The sequence below is a fragment of the Sander vitreus genome, chromosome 2, assembly GCF_031162955.1.
Source record: "Sander vitreus isolate 19-12246 chromosome 2, sanVit1, whole genome shotgun sequence".
Lineage (NCBI taxonomy): Eukaryota > Metazoa > Chordata > Actinopteri > Perciformes > Percidae > Sander > Sander vitreus.
The window spans coordinates 13,565,866-13,582,799 of NC_135856.1; the positions used below are offsets into that span (position 1 = coordinate 13,565,866).

Sequence of the window (16,934 nt, forward strand, 5' to 3'; positions counted from 1 at the left end):
TGTCTGAGTCAGGGGCGTTTCTAGGACTTGAGGAGGTTCCCTCAGAAATTTTTGAACATTAAACACTTAATTTCCTGCATTCTGGTGAATTTTTATGCACCTATTTCTACCTTTTTCTGAATCAATATGCTGGAAATATCTTTATGTAAAGGGAAACATTACAATCCAAATATAAAAAACAATGGAAAATATTGCAGTAAGGTATTCTATATTGCTTTCAACTATTTATTCTCCTTTGGATCGACTTTTCTAATTATATCTGAGTCAGCACACATTTCTTTTGCATCTTGTTGGGGAAGTAACCTCCTTAATCATGTGCACATGACAATTATTCACCTCAATGATACATTATTCATTTAAATGTATTAATAAACCACTGGACTGTAATATTTCAGATGTTTGAGCAAGATTTCTGCTCATGTCCAAAACTTTGTGCACATTCAAAATATAACTCATCCCATCTGTGTTCTCTGAGATTTGGACGAGTCGTGATATTTTGAGAAAAAGTTATAATAGGCTATTACAAGAATAAAGTCACTATATTTCAGAAAATAATCTACCTGCACTATAGCCTGCTGTGCATTACGTGATTGCTCTGCTGACAGACACAGAGCCCCGTTTGGGTCTATGAATGAGACAAAGTTTAGGGAAGTGGCTGTACGCTGATCTACATCGGAGGTGGAAAACCAAAACTACGACAGAAATACACGGAGCGCAAACGCGTCACATCGGCCGCAGCATGTCAGCATGTCACCGCAGCAGTGAAGTTACAGTTCTACCAAAAAAATAAAGAGAGTAATAAAGAGTAAGAACTGCGAGTGCATTGGAAAATACTTTGGCCATTCTGTGGCTTTTTTTTTTATTTTTATTTTTTTAAAATTCTATTATACTTATTTTTGTAAACAAATAAATAAATTAATAAATAAAAAGAGCGAGAGCTCCGGGGCTATTCATAAAACATTCGGGGCTGTAGCCCCGGCAAAATCGGCTGACGCCAGCTCTGGTCTGAGTGTTCATTCTTTTACATGCAGACACAATCACTTTATTTACAACTAAACATAAGCTATATAGCGCTATATTATACTTATGTTTACTTGTATATCAACGAGATCCTTCAATTAAAAGCTCTTATTTTACTGGCAGTGCATCCTGACATAGCAGCCCACATTGGCAGAACACTGCTTAATCTCTGCACTCTATATATATATATATATATATATATATAAACTTGCTTTCAGTCAAAGTACACCCTCCTTTGGTTACATATTTTAATAGAACACATCCTTGTGAACAAAGTAAACGCATATATACATAGACACAAAATTAAGTGCAAAATGAGCCACACCACTGCATGCATGAGGCACAGCTAACAAAAACAAATAGATAGAGAGTAATAAAAAACACATGCAACACACACAAGTGACTTAACTTGAACAAAAAGTTTCACAATGATTACGGTAAGTGACATTCGATTGTTTTCCTTTTTTCCCCCTCATCAACTGCACTCAATAGTGCCCCTGAGACAACAGTTTCACAGTCCTTAAATCTAGAAAAAATGAACTCAACCAAAAAAAAACATCTCCTGTCTCAAGTTGACATGGCCCTCGATACTTTAAAGTCTTTGATTGGGAGAAAGACCCACCACACTGAAAATGAACAAAGTTGCAGAAAAGGTGATTTTTGGCCTCCAAAGTTAACTGAGCACTTTCACCATTTTTAGAAAAAGAACTGTTAGAACAGCCAGAGTCAGCTTGCTAGTTAATTTACCAACATGCATGAGAAGACATCCTAGGCTGCCGAAGACAGCTCACCGCTGACGTCGGCCATGATGCTGTGAATCCAAAGGTCCTTGTCCTCCAACGTGGTGTCCACCAGGTACACCGTCAGCCTGCGTTCCCACATCTCACCTTTAACCTCCGACACACTCTCCACCAGGGCTACCAGTGCTCGATCCTCCACGTGGTTCCTGAATAACATGGAGGCCTCCTCTGACCAATGTTGCTGTGTCATACCTGCAGGACCAACAGGGTATTAGTAATCTGACTGATCCACCTAGTGTTATCAAGGTGGGAGTCGAGTCATCATCATTAATTGGCTGATAACCTGATAATGAAAATAAACTTAGTTGCAGCAAGGGCTGCAATATCACGGGAATATGTCAGGTGGAAACCTTCCATGGGAATTAACAGGAAGTAAACAGGAATAAAATGGAAATGTAGGGATTCTATTTGCTCAGGTTCTATTTACCAGCTCAGGTTTTCACCCATTTGCCATACCCAAACAGAAAGGCTTATAACAGAAGAACTGCAAGACCAGAATGCACAAATGAAGCTTTATTTGGAAGCTAAATTCTTCTAGTTTCTGAAAATGTGCTCGTTTATAATGTGATTAAAACACAATCTACACTACAGATTCAGTTCAATTTTTTTTCGATTTTTTTTGGTCCTCGTCTATAATAAGTCATATTTTAATATCCAAGACATGCTTTATGCCACACTATGCAAATCACCACACAACCAAACTATTGTAACTGGATTGCGGCAACCCGGTGGGTTTTCTAATGGCGAAAGGTACTTCGGGTTAAAAGTGAACAACTAATTTATAAAATAAAGTGTTTTAGAATAATTAAAACTTCTCAATCGGCTCAATCAAACTACATTACACATGGTAACAGCTAGCAAGCAAAAACTAGCAGAAAGTGTCAAGTTATAAAATGTGTACTTTGCTACCTGTTACTTCCTTATGCCAGACCTATGTCCACAGCGCCGTGTCAGGGCTGGAGTATGGTCTGGCTAAACCGCGTATCTATTCTGGGTTTGCATTTCTTTAACCCAGGGCTGCCCAATTTGGGGCCTGCGGGCCAACTTTGGCCTGCACACAGTTTTTTTTTGGCCCGTGCTCTGGTCAGAATTTCATTCTGTCTCAATGTTCTATTAACTCAAAGACTGGCTGCAGTTCACTATCTGGCCACAGTTTAACATTGGTTTAGATTGGGCAATAGAGGGGCGCTATTTAGCTTCTGTCAGCGCAGATCTTTATGATGACAAGCGTGAAGAAGAGGGCTGAGGAGAAGCTACAGCTAGTAACTCACTGCCAGGGCGTTTTCACACCGACAGCCTTTAGTTCGGTTGAATCGAACTAGAGTTCGTTTGTCCCGCTGGTGCAGTTCGTTTGGGCAGGTGAGAACTCGCTGGTGCGCACCAAAAGCAGACCAAACAAGCGTACCGAGACATGCTTGAATAGGTGGTCTCGGTACGCTTTCAATCCAACTCTGCAGCGGTTCGTTTGTGGTGAGAACATGATCCATACTCGAACCGCACCTACTATACATACTCCGCAAGTCTGCGCTAATGTCTCCTGTAGTCAGGTGTGTTTAGCAATCTGCGATGCAGCAGAGCAGCAAACTGTAGCAGCAATGTTTCTATCACAGAAATAGACTGCAGTCAAGTTGCCGTCCGTCACTTGTATCTCCGTGGTCAAACCAGCTGCCGCTAAAGTTGGAGACAGACGCCAGCAGAGCAGAGCGAAGTCTCGGTGACCAGAGCAGACGTAACGTCTCTCGCGAAACAATGTCTGATCATTTAAATGAAATGTGCTGGTTTGACCATGGAGATGCAAGAAATATGCATTAGTCCAGAACACAAGACCTTTTTTTTGTATACTTTCTTGCTCCCGCCCCCAGACACATCCGACCAATAAGAGAGTGACGTTCTTGCGTGATTTGTAATGGTGCATTTTGGTACGCTTGGATTTTTCCAGGCGTGAAACCAAACCGACCGAGGGCAAATCGCTCAGAGTTTACTATCACCAACTGATTCGGACCAAAGCTAACAAACTACAGGTGTGAAAACTCACCTCCATGACATTCTCACTCTGTCAGTAAGTTGGCTGGAACCGGATATTGAGGGACTTTTGAAAAGCAAAGACAGGCTTCATGTCTCCCACTGATATTCCAACTGATAAACAGTTGTAATGTATGTCGAGGGGCATGTTCTGCCCTGAATTGTTGTAATGATTAATCAAATCTATTTGTATTAATAAATAGTGTTTATTTATTACTTATGAATATGTATTTTGTTATTCCTTAATGTGTGTTCAACTTTATGATTTATGATATGCAAATATGCAAAACATTTCAATTTAAAAAGGCCCACGACTTGAACGTTTAGTTTTGGCCCGCAGCCCTCCAGCCAATTAATTTTTGGCCCTTGAAGGGGAAGAACTTGGGCACCCCTGCTTTAAACCAATCAGAACCGTCCTGGGCAGAGTTAAGCCCCAATGGCAAATATATTGAAAGGGGAGGGACATGACGTCATGCTTTATCCCATCAATGTACATCCGTTGAACCTGACTGCGTATAAAATAACATAACTTTAACGCATATTGACCAGTAGAGCCACAGAGAATGATGTTCTAACTCACCAGCAAGTTGTGCAGTGATAGCCTGGAAGGGCAGCTGTCTGAATTCCTCTATCAGAGGCCTGAGGAGAGTACTGCGGACCAGCTCATGTTTTCCGTAGTCCAACTCAAAGACAGAAACCAACCCATTGGACAGAATCCCCTTCACCTGCACACGGTGCCAACTAGGTAGAGGCACGCATCAGTTGAGCCATCAACCATCAGACAATAGCAAGCTCTTGATTTTACATTTCTCTTTGTCAACACAGCACAAAATAGACAGGTTATCCCCCCCAAATCTCTGAGATACACAACCAGTACATTGGCAGTAATCTAGATAATGCATTCATTTACTAAATTATTTTGTCAATATGTATTTGTCCTCATAACATAGGACTGCTATTAATATAAACTCTGTGTCCTAAAGTGCTCTAAGATCTAATGAGATCAACTACTGTACAAGGAGCCCATGTGGTTCTTGACTTATGGTCATAAGGAGTTTACCTACTTCTTGACTATTTTGGCAGCGTAGATTTCTCCTCTCTGGATGTGTGGGGCTGAGTTGGTCTTCAACGTCTGGTTATAATAGAGGATCATCTCCCCCATCAACACCACCAGCTTATGCAGGTCCTGCCACGGCTGCAGCACAAAGTAACCAGGGTGGCAGGCCACAGGCACAAACACATCCATATTCTGACCAGGCTGAAAGAAGACGGGGAGGAGAATGAGGCGTATATCACCACAAGGCTTTGTTGAATATTTGTTTCTATTTGGCTAGTGAAGGCATTCTGAGTTGTTTCTTACCATTTCTGGGTTACAGTTATTCTACAGTCAACATATATGTCAAAAAGTGAGTAGTAGAGCCATGGTTGTGGTCCAACTCTGTCAGAATGAAGTGTGTCCAGGTTTATTTGACCACAAACTGAATTGTTTTTTATACATTATACAACAGCAACCGCAAAACTAGAAATAACTGCCGTTGTACGTCTCTGCCAACCAGTCAAGTTGCAGTTTACATCCACATTATAATGTTACTGTAAAGTTGACCTCAGGGATATAAAATATCATTTCATCCTAGAAATTCTATCATAATTGGAGTACGGATTCTTGAGTAATGGCCAAAAATGTGTTATGTGAGGTCACACTGAGCTTGACCTTTGACTTCCAAAATCTAATCCTTTCATCCTTAAGTCCAAGTGGATGTGTGTGCCAAATTTGAAGAAATTCCCTCAAAGCATTCCTGAGATATCGCTTTCATGGGAATGGGACAGAATGACGGACGTACAGACAGGCAACCCAAAAACACAATGCTTCGGGCCACGGCTTTTGCAGGCACAGAGGCAAAAATAAATTGCCAGTTTGTAGTCTGTATACTGTATAGGCTGATGGTAAATACTCAGCATGCTAATACAATTTGGTTTGGATTTGATCCACAGGCCATTACATTGTTTTTTTTCTTGAATAGAAATCTACAAACAAATGATGAATCATACAGTAAAATGATAAAGGGTGATGATAGCCAGCAGCCTCAAGACAAGCCACAACGTGCATCATTTACATCTGCTTCCCTCACATGATAAGTGAGCCCCCACAGAAAGTATGTCCATCTCCACACACCTGGGGGAATTCCAGAGGAGGGGGCATCGGAAGTGGCTGCATCCCAGTTTTGGTGGTCGTGTCTGGAGAAGACGAGTCCTCTGCTCCGTGAAGACATTGGGTTGAGGTCTTGACGATGTGGTTTGGGACTGGGCTGCTCAGAGTCAACTTCTCCACTAGAGCACTGAGACCTAGACATTTGGAAAATACAGGTACATGCAAAACACCCTCAAATTAAAGCCGAGTCAGCACTTTAACCTCATAGTGACTGTGCTTAAATACAAATCCTAAAAACGACAAACTGTCCTAATACCTTGACTTTACATGGTAGAACAGTTTGGAGAACACAAAAAAAGCTTTAAAAAAATAAAAATAAAAAACAGGACAAAGTTTGACCAGACTTGTTCATGTATACAAATACTGACTGTTAGTGGGAACCGTACCAGACCCAGTATGGACTTTTTGTTAATGTCTGCGCAATATTACCTGTATCCACGCTGCTGTTATTGCTAATAATTGTGTTGTGGTTGTTCTGTGTTGTGAGTTTCTGCCACAATTCTGACTGGGCCAGCTGATGGTTGATGCTCTTGTCCAGCTCCTGACTGTCAGCACCAATGAAGAGGTACATATAGACCAGTAAGTCCCCTTTGTGCTGGTCTAATTTCAAGATCTAAAATGAGGGAACAAAGGGAGAAAAAAACAAAGATCACACATAAGTTAGCGAGACCTTGAGGTGACCGTGATTGTTTTGGACTGTTCTCTAACAAGGCCTGACTTGTAACCTTGATTTGCAGGGTTTATATTTGAAATATTTGGAGCTAGATTAACACGACTCCTGCCACACCATACACGGTTGCTGTGCTTCAGGCATTCAAGCCTTTATAATCAAAACACTGTGACCACTTTGTTAGGTACACCTTTCGAATACTGAGTAGGACCCAATTTGCCCCCCCCAAAACAGCCTGAATTCTTTAAGACATGAATTTAACAAGGTGCTGGAAACATTCCTTAGGATTCTGGTCTTTGTTGACGTTCAGCGACTGAGCAGTTGTTGCCTGCACCAGCGAGGGGAAGGATTCCGAGAGCGTCCCTGGCCCTTTCGTTCAGTGGAGTGAGCTGAACCTCCTGCAGCTTAACACTGACAAGACGGAGGAGTTGGTGATGGTTTTCAGCAGGTGGAAAACACCCCTACACCTATTTCATTCTAGGGGGTGGATGTGGACACTGTACAAGACAACAAGCTAGACTGGGCTACGAACACCGAGGCTGTGAAGAAGCGGGGGCTCCAGTCATTCATTGTCTGCATTACCATGCTGAGGATTTTCCACCAGTCTGTGGTTAGCAAGGGTGAGGACAACTCTACAACACATCTATCTCATGTCGATAGAGAGATGGACTGCAGAGACATGAGGTGCTGAGGTGGCCCTAGCCTCCATTTCAGGATTTATAATCATTACAACTACTTACAACTGACTCATGTGGCATAATGGGACATTAGGTGCAATATCATGGACATAATCATGAATATTCTGTATTAACCATGTACTTGATACTGTACATATCTATATGCAACCCCACCTAGACTGATCCCTACCATTAATCGTTAATATTTTTATGATCCATAATGTTGACCTGATTTTGGCAATGAATATATTTTGGCTCTGTACCTTATTGTCACCTTATGACTTTTTATATTTATACTTTTCCCACTTTGTAATGCAACTGCCGCACAGTAATTAATTAATCTTTTAACAAGCAGGTGTACATATGTACCTAATAAAGCCACTGAGTGTGGTTCCCTGCCATATTTATTGCAAGTTTGTCCTGCGGCAGCAATCATTGTGGGAAATACAGGACAAATATAAGTTATGTGTAACTTAAACATGTGTTAAGCGTTATGTTACAGTAGGTTACCTTCATCTTACAGTCTTCAGAGCCCAAGACAGCCTCCTTCACCCACAGAACGGCCTCTGGACTCCAGTCTCCCTCTGGAACTGTGACGTCAGCCAGGCGACATTTGATAGCCTGAAGAGATGCATAAAAAACTGTTATAAGTAACTTTATCAGACAACTACTTTTTAACAAATTTAGAGAAATCTAAATCTATTATTATTGTTTACCAATAATTGGTCACATCTCTAAATAATAAAAAAGGCAGAGGCTCTCTACTAATCTTTTAATCTTCTAAATTGTATCCGGTGCAAACTTTGATTTCCTCTCTTTTTTTTTTTCTTTTTTTTTTTTTTAAATCAGTCTACTTGCATCATGCACTTTTATGTCTGCGCACTAGAGATGCCCCGATCACGTTTTTAGCCACCGATACAGACTGTCGATCATCAATGAGCAACATCTGCCATTAAAGGGCCGATGCCGATCATGTTTGTGTTGTTTTGTTTAGCAGCTGATGTAGCTATATTATAGTACTGGCCAGTTTCACTGTTTGTAGTGTTTTGGGATCTCCACCAGGTGGCAGTCTATATAATGGTGTGTCACTATTTTAGGGCTATGAATAAGAATCACAAATCAGTCTTGTTTCTTATACCCTTTTCCCAAATAAAACAGACAGACTCTTTTCCCATTGCAAGTAGATGACTATGTTTTTGTTTTTTTCTTCTGGTGCATCACGTTCAATGTCGAACGCGCCGGAAAACGGGCTACAGCTTAAAGTGCACAAAACCATACCTGCAAACTCAATTGCCTTAGCAATTGTTTATTGCTAAGGCCACAGGGTCAAAATTAAATGATTTATTAAAAATGTAATAACTTATTTCACCAGTAAATTCCTTATAAAAACGAAAAGGGTATTTTACAATAACTTTGAATGCACCACGAGGCTGGCGAGGCAAGTTTGAAGTGAACGCAACATCTGTGTTGTTTTTCCAACAGCAGCAGCTGCACACTGTCATACGTTCCTCTACAGTAAAATACAGACAAACGTTTACACTGTTTAGCTGTCAGCATTTTAACCGTGTTTACTCCAGCTGCTAGCTAACGGTAGGCTAACGTTACCTGCTGCCAAGTGTAGTGTTAACTAGCGTGACATGCGCCAATGTTTAGGTTGCCTAGAACAGTTACGGAGCATCAGAGAGAAGCGCAGGCAATTCAGTGGCACCTAAATAAGGCAACGAAATCCGCGTTGCAATTCGGTCCGGTATTAAGGCACCAGCGCCGTATTAGCACCCCCCCAAAATAAAAACTCTTTGGATCTACACGATTCACGTGGATGACGTGGGGAGTAAAGGAATACATGTACCGGCGTTACGTATTCAGAATACAAATTATGAGTAACTGTATTCCGTTACAGTTACAATTTAAATAGTTGGTATTTAGAGTACAGTTACATTGTTGAAATCAATGGATTACATGATACTTCTCCGTTTCACAAGTTTATTCACAATCTGAATAAATTAAGGCAACTCCATGCATTTCCCACAAGCCCCAATATGAAAACGAAAAAATTTGCCATTTGAGTGATCACTGATAGAGGCAGAGATGGAGCAGGAACCGGCACAACAGAGCCAGGGCAGGAATGCGTTTCTATCTTGGAAATTCAAACAGCATTTCACATTAAAGAAAGAACAGGGAGAACGAAATATAACTGCAGTGCAACATCTGCTTGCCAGCAACCAACTTCCTTTCAGCGTCCAAATTACTCCACCTCCAACTTGAAGAAGCATCTTAAAGTAAGTTTTTTTTTTTTTTAATTAGCCAAGGGTAGTCGTCTGCTGTAGTTTTACTGGTCACCTTGCTATTTTATAGTTGACGTGCGACTTTACATTCTCCTACGTGCTGATTTACTAGCCCCAGAGCCGTTGAAAGACTAGCCCCGTTTGACATGCTAGCTAACATTAGCTAAAATTAGCTCGTGGTAGCTTAGACTGCGGTTAGATTTTTGTAGTATGCAGGTCGGGACTACAAATACAAAAATCTATCTGCTTGTTTAGGTACACATTCAGCCAGTTGGAACAGAAGAACACACCAGAATAGGCCTGTTTAGTAAGCTGTATGTGATGGCCGCATTCCTACACTTATAAAATGCAATTCAATGTAGAAGTAATCCAAGTATTCAGAATACGTTACTCAGATTGAGTAGCCACGTGCAGCCCTTGGCCAATAAGGTGGGTGGGAGGAGGCTGCGGGAGGACTTCAATACACATGAACAGGCAATTAGGCACAGGCATGCGGTTGTTGCTCTAAGCAGAGTGTTTAACTATGTGTGTAGCAGTTCGGGGCATTCCTACTGCACACTTTTAGGCAAATCGGTGAATCTTTCCATCCCTAATAGACAGAAGTTTCAAATAATGTACAGAGGAAAGGTGACTGACCAGTGGTGGGATGATGATAAAGTTCTTGACAAAAAGAGGGGGAATCTCTCGGAGATCAGTGACCTCTACAGTTGCTGTGACACCCAAGTCAATGTAGAGGATCTCAATCACTCGGTTGCCGTACATGTTGGTGATCTGAAAAACAAGAGCAACAAAATGTGAGTGGGTGCCAAAGAAATATGACATCAAACTGTCTGGTCAACAATAAAATATCCTAATACTTTTAATGCCCAAAATAATTTAAGCTTTTTAAGAAAATACATTTTAATGATTCTGTTCTTACCTCCACTCTGGACCACATTCCTTTGTAGCGGGCTAGACAGAACTTGCCACTGAATGGTCTGGACACTAGGGACTCAGAAGTCATCTGGTAGGAAGAATTACAAAGAAACAAATATGAAGACCTTCTACCGTTCCTGAGAGGACTTTTGGAGTTGTGTATAAAATCTAATGCAGCAGCTGTGGGGAACACTGCATTTGTGAAATGGCAAAAACCCTAAACAAGAGACTGAATTACCACCTGTAATTAGCAAGAGCTGTCTGCAAACACCACACCAAAACCGGCCAGAGCAACAACTGGGGGTCAAAGTCATCAAGCAGGAGATCATCAAAAACATTTCTTGCACGGGGGCTCCAATCACCCTCACCAGATCTAGATTTTATTATAGATACAGTTTAAAAAAAGTACCAACTCGTGATTTAAAACCAAATGTATTTGGGAGCCAAACCTTTAAGTGGTTCCTAGTAGAATTTTGAAGCTGTATCACATTCTGGAGCCAGTGAAGTTATAAAGGCCCTGACACACCAAGCCGACGGCCAGGGACTAGTGGTGATGTCGGCCGTCATCAGAACCGAACAGAGCCTAAGGCCCCTCTGCTTCACTCCCCGCCAAGAAGACAGCAGACACTAGGAGATGGCTAACCAGACTGTCCCTCTCCCAAGCCATAGGTGTGATTGGCAAAGGACAAAAAAAGCAGGAAAATATACGTCGCATAAAGCCTAAGTGTCACTGTGGCTTTATGTAGTTGCCTGCAGTGGTGAATTGTCTGCAATGGTGAATTGTCTGCAGTGGTGAATTGTCTGCAGTGGTGCGCGGGATGTTGCCGTGTTCCGATTGTTCTCATCTCAGCTCCGCCGAGACAAAATAGACATGCCATTTCAAAAATCTGCATCACTTTCATCAAATTGTATGTGACATATTTCCAATAGGCAACTGACTGCAAGCAGGCACATCCGGACACAAACGAGCAGGCTTATGTGCCGGGGCTGAGCCCCGGAGAGCCCCGGCCCAATTTAATATGTAACCCATAAAACAAATTTGACCCGAGGACAACACTAGGGTTAAAAGTCCATATGCCTGGAGGAAACTCTGCAACATGTATTTACCACTTAAAAAAAAAAAAAAAAGTATGTTGGAACATAAAGACGCTGGCGTGAATATCGCCCCTTCACAATCCGGAAAATTAATATTTTGTTGCGTTTTTTACTAAATTAAGTACCCTAAGTTTAAGATTAGGTGTTGGTCATTCTCAACACCTTTCTACCCCCCCCACTTATCAACGCTCGACTCTGTGCTGCTGCCAGCCTGTGTAACGTACGTTACTCACCATCGATCGACTGTCAGCTTCAGCTGGCTAACGTTAGCTGTCAACCTCCCGACTAACGGTTACAGCTAGCTAGTGATCTAGCGAGGATTAGCCCTTCAGACCACAGTGGACTTCAGTGGACTCCATCCAAACTCCCGACTGGACCTTCGTCTGCCACAACTGCCGGACTCTTTCAAATACATGTACTCCCTGTCTCCGCCGATCACTTGGTAGCGTTGGTCAGCTGTCAGCTTACGCCAGCTAGCTTCTGTGAGCCTTCCAGGCAGCTCATAACATCCCGGAGGACATAGCCAGACCGGGCGCTCCGTGGATTGTTGTCGGCAGCTAGCAGGCCAAGCTAGCTACCAACAGGAACGAGACAAAAACTCTGGCAAGAACAGAGGAGGAGGACTGTGCATTTTTGTGCATAATGGAGTACCAACAGCAGGATCGTTGCCCAGTACTGCTCACCTGACCTGGAAGCCCTGTCGGTAATATACAGGCCATTTTATTTACCACGAAAACAGCACACTGCCGTCTACATAGCCCCCGATACTAACGTTAGCACAAGTTTGGCTCACTGCTAACCATAGTTAAACTGCAGTGCGATCACCTGGAGGGGATACATATCGTAGCAGGGGACTTTAACAAGGCATCCTTAAAGTCTGTACTCCCCAGCTTTTTCCAGCATGTCGATTGTGCTACTAGAGGGAAGAACACACTAGACCATGTAGCATACTCTAACATCAAGAAAGCATACAGAACTACACCTCTCCCTCACCTGGGCCAGTCAGATCACATCCAACTACTCCTGATCCCAGCATAAATTCCGGTCAGAAGGACTAAACAGCCAAGTAGAAGGACTATCAAAACCTGTCCTGACACTGCCCTATCCCAGCTCCAGGACTGCTTACAATAAGGACATGGTTATGTGCAATATGTTACAGAACAGAGCCCTTTTATTGTTATGACTTCATCTTGCTTGTGTGCTGCACAATTTACATTACAGCAGAGGTGAACAACTGAATGTTTACTCTGAGTTCAATGTTTCTACACTAGTTCAATTAGTATTTCAACATGTCTTATGAATAGTTTTTACTTGAATACTTACATTTTAAAGAAAATAAATAAGAACTGTTTTCATTCAACATTGCGCCCATTATCATCATCATCAGTGATTAAGTAACTCTGACTTTTAAAAACACATTTTTAAAGGATATCGTCTAGGTAAATGGAGGTCTTCTTTACCTGGGAGATGAAGAAGGTCTCCGTTTCTTCCAGTAACTTGCTGAGTCTTGCGGTTCCTCTGGAGGGCAGCTGGCAGTAGATGATACCATCTGCACACACATTTGTGACACACACATCCTGATAGGTAGCATTTACCTACAGTCAACAGAAAGATTAATGTTAGATAACACAGAGGATTGATAAAAACGGGGGACCTCGCCATCATTGCTGGCCAGCTGCTGGTTTTAATTCCAACTAAATGGCACTCCTATAAAATATAACACAGACAGACAGTTATGAGAATGGTACAACAGCACCACTCACTGGTGTGTGTGTGTGTGTGTGTGTGTGTGTATATATATATATATATATATATATATGAGAAACTGCCTCTTTGCTGCCATTTAATTGCATGATATTCTAAGAGAGGGCTCTCCTTGATCTTATGCATCTATACTTGTAGTTAGCACCACTATCCTTACCGTCAGAGGATTGTTCATGGTCACATCCTGGAGAACCTTCAGGCAGGTGGAGTTGATGTTGATGTCATCAGCCTGCGAAGTGTCGTACAGCAATGCCAGAGGAGTCTCATTATGTTGACACGGCTCTAATGTCTCCATCAGCAGGATCTTTCCGACTGCCAACTTGTCCAAAGTAGACAGCACCAGTGGATGGGAGTTGAATGCCTCTAGACCTGGGAGAAAGAAAATAAAGAAGGATGGGAAGAAAGAGTAGGAGGGAGAGCACAAGAGAAGCAGTGCTATTACTGACCTCTGTTGTACATCCACTGGCCAATGTAAATGTGTTGTCTGTTCTGTGGTGACATCTGTATGCTTTCATCTACATCAGTTACACAAAAAGAAGTCTGAAAGTTATTTCCTTCTCCTCTATGTACCTGCAAGTCTAACACTGATAGCCTGGAAGGGCAGAGAGAGGAAGTCCTGGTGCAGCTCCAGCAGATTAGTCCCACTGGTTTCCACAGAGAAGCCATAGTCCACGTAGTACACCTAGCAAACAGACAGACAGACAAAAGCTATTTTGCTGCAGAAACACTGACCCATGTAGCTACCGAATGTCTTCCTCCAACAAACTCACTACGTGAAAATCACTACGAGCTATGTCCCACATTAGGGGCTGAAAGTCTCCATTTCTTAACTGAATACATTACAAAGTGCACAAAAGTAAAAACAACTTGACAGCCAACTTAAAAACAACTAAATTGAATTACCTTGAACCTGTTAAGGGTCGTAACCTCCATGACTTGAGCTCTTGCCAGCTCTTCTCCATCCTCCCCTCTGACTGCTACCAGCTGACCAACAACAGGTTTGGAGAGAGGATGGTGGGTGGAGCTTTGGCTGTAGAAAGATTGCATGGCCTCCTCCATGGCCTCCTGGGCATTGGAGTAGTTCTCCCCTACATACCTGAACAGAGAGACAAATGTTTCTCAATCTGTGCATGGTAGTCTCCAAAAACAGTAACCTGGATGTTGCAATAACAAAGCAAACATGAATGGTTGTTCATACTTTTACATTACATGTCATTTAGCTGACGCTTTTATCCAAAGCGACTATATAGAATTGCTATATATGTCAGAGGTCGCATGCCTCTGGAGCAACTACGGGTTAAGTGTCTTGCTCAGGGACACATTGGTTGATGTATTGCAGTGGGATTTGAACCAAAGGCTTGTGTCATATCCACTGTGCCATCACCGCCTACTTTGTTTTTATGCTGTGATCTTAAGATAGAATGAAATCATTCTGCAAATCCTAGTAAGCTAGATGGTTGCTAGTTGCTTATAAATATTAATGAGGCAGAAGGAGATGTTGATAACGTGATGTATGTTAATGTTATCTGGAACATTACATTATACATTTTAAAGTTCAATGCTGGATGATAATGGACAAAAGGTCGAAACCTGCAACTGCAGTCTGCTGCATTTTTGATCATATTAGACACTGAGCGTGCTACAGTACTTGGGTCTGGCAGATCATGGTGGAGAAAATGAGAACATTTTCTAATCATTTTTTTATTTCAAGCAAAATACATCTCTTCCTGTGTTCAACTGAGATTTTGCAACACTGCACAATCAAATACAACATAGTTGAGGGTTAGCAACTGTCCCACACAAAACACACACACAAACATATCCTCACAAAGCTTTTAAAGTATTCTTAAAAGTTGTTTTTCACTGGCAGGTGAACCTCTCTTCTGTTGTGTGTACCCATGTAAACATACCATTTTTGGCTTCAGGAACAATTCATTCCATTAAATGTTTGCAACAATGTGTGTCCCACCTTACAGTAACAGCATTGCTGCCCTTGGCATCAGTAATCAGCACAGAGGGGTAATGCTCTGAGGGAAGAACCAGACAGGGAGGGACCACAGGACCCAGGACCTCCAGACCAGAGGGAAGGGGATGGCTTCTGCACTGCTGGCTTTCTTGGCTGTATGTGGCTTCTATGTCTGCTATGCTGGAGTTATACAGGATGGCCTGACCACAGGAAAGTATATCAACGAACAAATTAATAGATTAACATATTTTATGACAAACGCCTAAGCAGAAAGGATGTCCCTGAGCTCCCTAAAGAATTAAAGGTGAAATCATTATTACTGTTGAAAACAATTCAAAACAATCAATCAGGCAAGTGATAAGTTATTCCAACTGATCAAGGTTCCATGGTCACTGAGTGAGACAGCATTAATTGTTAGGCAACTTCACACTACTCTTGAGGACTGACTTAACTTGTACATTGTGTTTAACTCTGGTATCACGGTGTCATGTCACGCACTTACCTTCTTCTTGTCATGCGGCATAGGGTACTCCACAGTGCATATATCCAGCAAAAGAGACAAGTTGTTCAGAACATGTTCAGGGAATGGTGTCTTGTATGTGTCCATAAAGAGTTTGGGCAAAGCATGGGCCCACAGACCTTGTCTGTACTTGGACAGAAGCTCCTTTAGTCTCTCACGCACCTCAGCTGACACAGAGGCACATTTTAAAGGCGGACAAGGGAAAGAATCAGAGGTAGGGGAGAAGGTGACCTTCAAAAGGGGTAACATTTCAGGGCCAGGTTTGAGGGAGGAAGCCAACGAAGGAGCGTTTGTTGATGCAGCGCAAGTCCAGGCAGGGGCAAAGTGCCGAGTGTTTTGGTTGAGGGTAGTTGTAGGCAAGTTATTATCTTTACATCCACCATTGACTGCAAGATAATCACAGGGGGGCAGCTGCAAAGCAAGAGCTAGGTTGCGGGCAGGGCTGCGCAACGTGACTGAAGGCAACAGCTTGTCTGAAGAGGTAGCGTCAAGTTGTGGATGAAAAACAAAAGTGGGCTTAGCCAAGGGGGAACCTCTAGGTTTAGGGAAAGGGGAAGGAAGGAGGGGGGTGGAAGGTTGATCAGGTGTTGAGGGGCGTGAAGAAATGGATGTGGTGATGGTATTAGAATTGGTGGGTGATGTTGGGGATGTGTTGGTGATGCCACTTCTAGGGAAAATACAAGGCTTAGGAGGAAGAGGAGGGTAGATAAGGTGGTCGGCTCGGTTGGTGCTGGAAGGTTGCTCCACCTGTGAAGGTCAGATGAGCCAGAGACAGAACAAGAAGGAAAGAGATTTTAACTCCTATCAATTCCTGTTAAGGCTTGGTACAGCTTTTAAAAAATACTTCTGATGGAACCTCCAACTGTATTTGGAAAAAAGATTTTCTACTTAAAACATAACTGCCTTTATCAACTGTATTTAAATACTTTTGTTTGTATAGGCCTCAAACAGACTTACAAGGCTTCATAATATGTACTTTGTTTGATGGAGG

General features: G+C 42.2%; 1 protein-coding gene across 1 annotated transcript in view; it reads right to left on the bottom strand.

The window, feature by feature from the left end:
* Positions 1 to 1,785: 1,785 nt before the first annotated feature.
* Positions 1,786 to 16,934, bottom strand: part of tdrd7a (tudor domain containing 7 a) — a 29,200-nt gene continuing 14,051 nt past the window's right edge. The window contains exons 8-21 of the mRNA XM_078268706.1: positions 15,926 to 16,690; positions 15,427 to 15,623; positions 14,361 to 14,553; positions 14,028 to 14,139; positions 13,615 to 13,826; positions 13,154 to 13,288; positions 10,603 to 10,686; positions 10,320 to 10,454; positions 7,909 to 8,019; positions 6,481 to 6,664; positions 6,016 to 6,185; positions 4,907 to 5,100; positions 4,423 to 4,583; positions 1,786 to 2,012 (exon numbers count right to left, since the gene is read on the bottom strand). Coding sequence (XP_078124832.1) covers positions 1,789 to 2,012; positions 4,423 to 4,583; positions 4,907 to 5,100; positions 6,016 to 6,185; positions 6,481 to 6,664; positions 7,909 to 8,019; positions 10,320 to 10,454; positions 10,603 to 10,686; positions 13,154 to 13,288; positions 13,615 to 13,826; positions 14,028 to 14,139; positions 14,361 to 14,553; positions 15,427 to 15,623; positions 15,926 to 16,690 — 2,877 coding nt within the window. The 3' untranslated portion in view covers positions 1,786 to 1,788. The remainder of the gene's footprint in view (positions 2,013 to 4,422; positions 4,584 to 4,906; positions 5,101 to 6,015; positions 6,186 to 6,480; positions 6,665 to 7,908; positions 8,020 to 10,319; positions 10,455 to 10,602; positions 10,687 to 13,153; positions 13,289 to 13,614; positions 13,827 to 14,027; positions 14,140 to 14,360; positions 14,554 to 15,426; positions 15,624 to 15,925; positions 16,691 to 16,934) is intronic.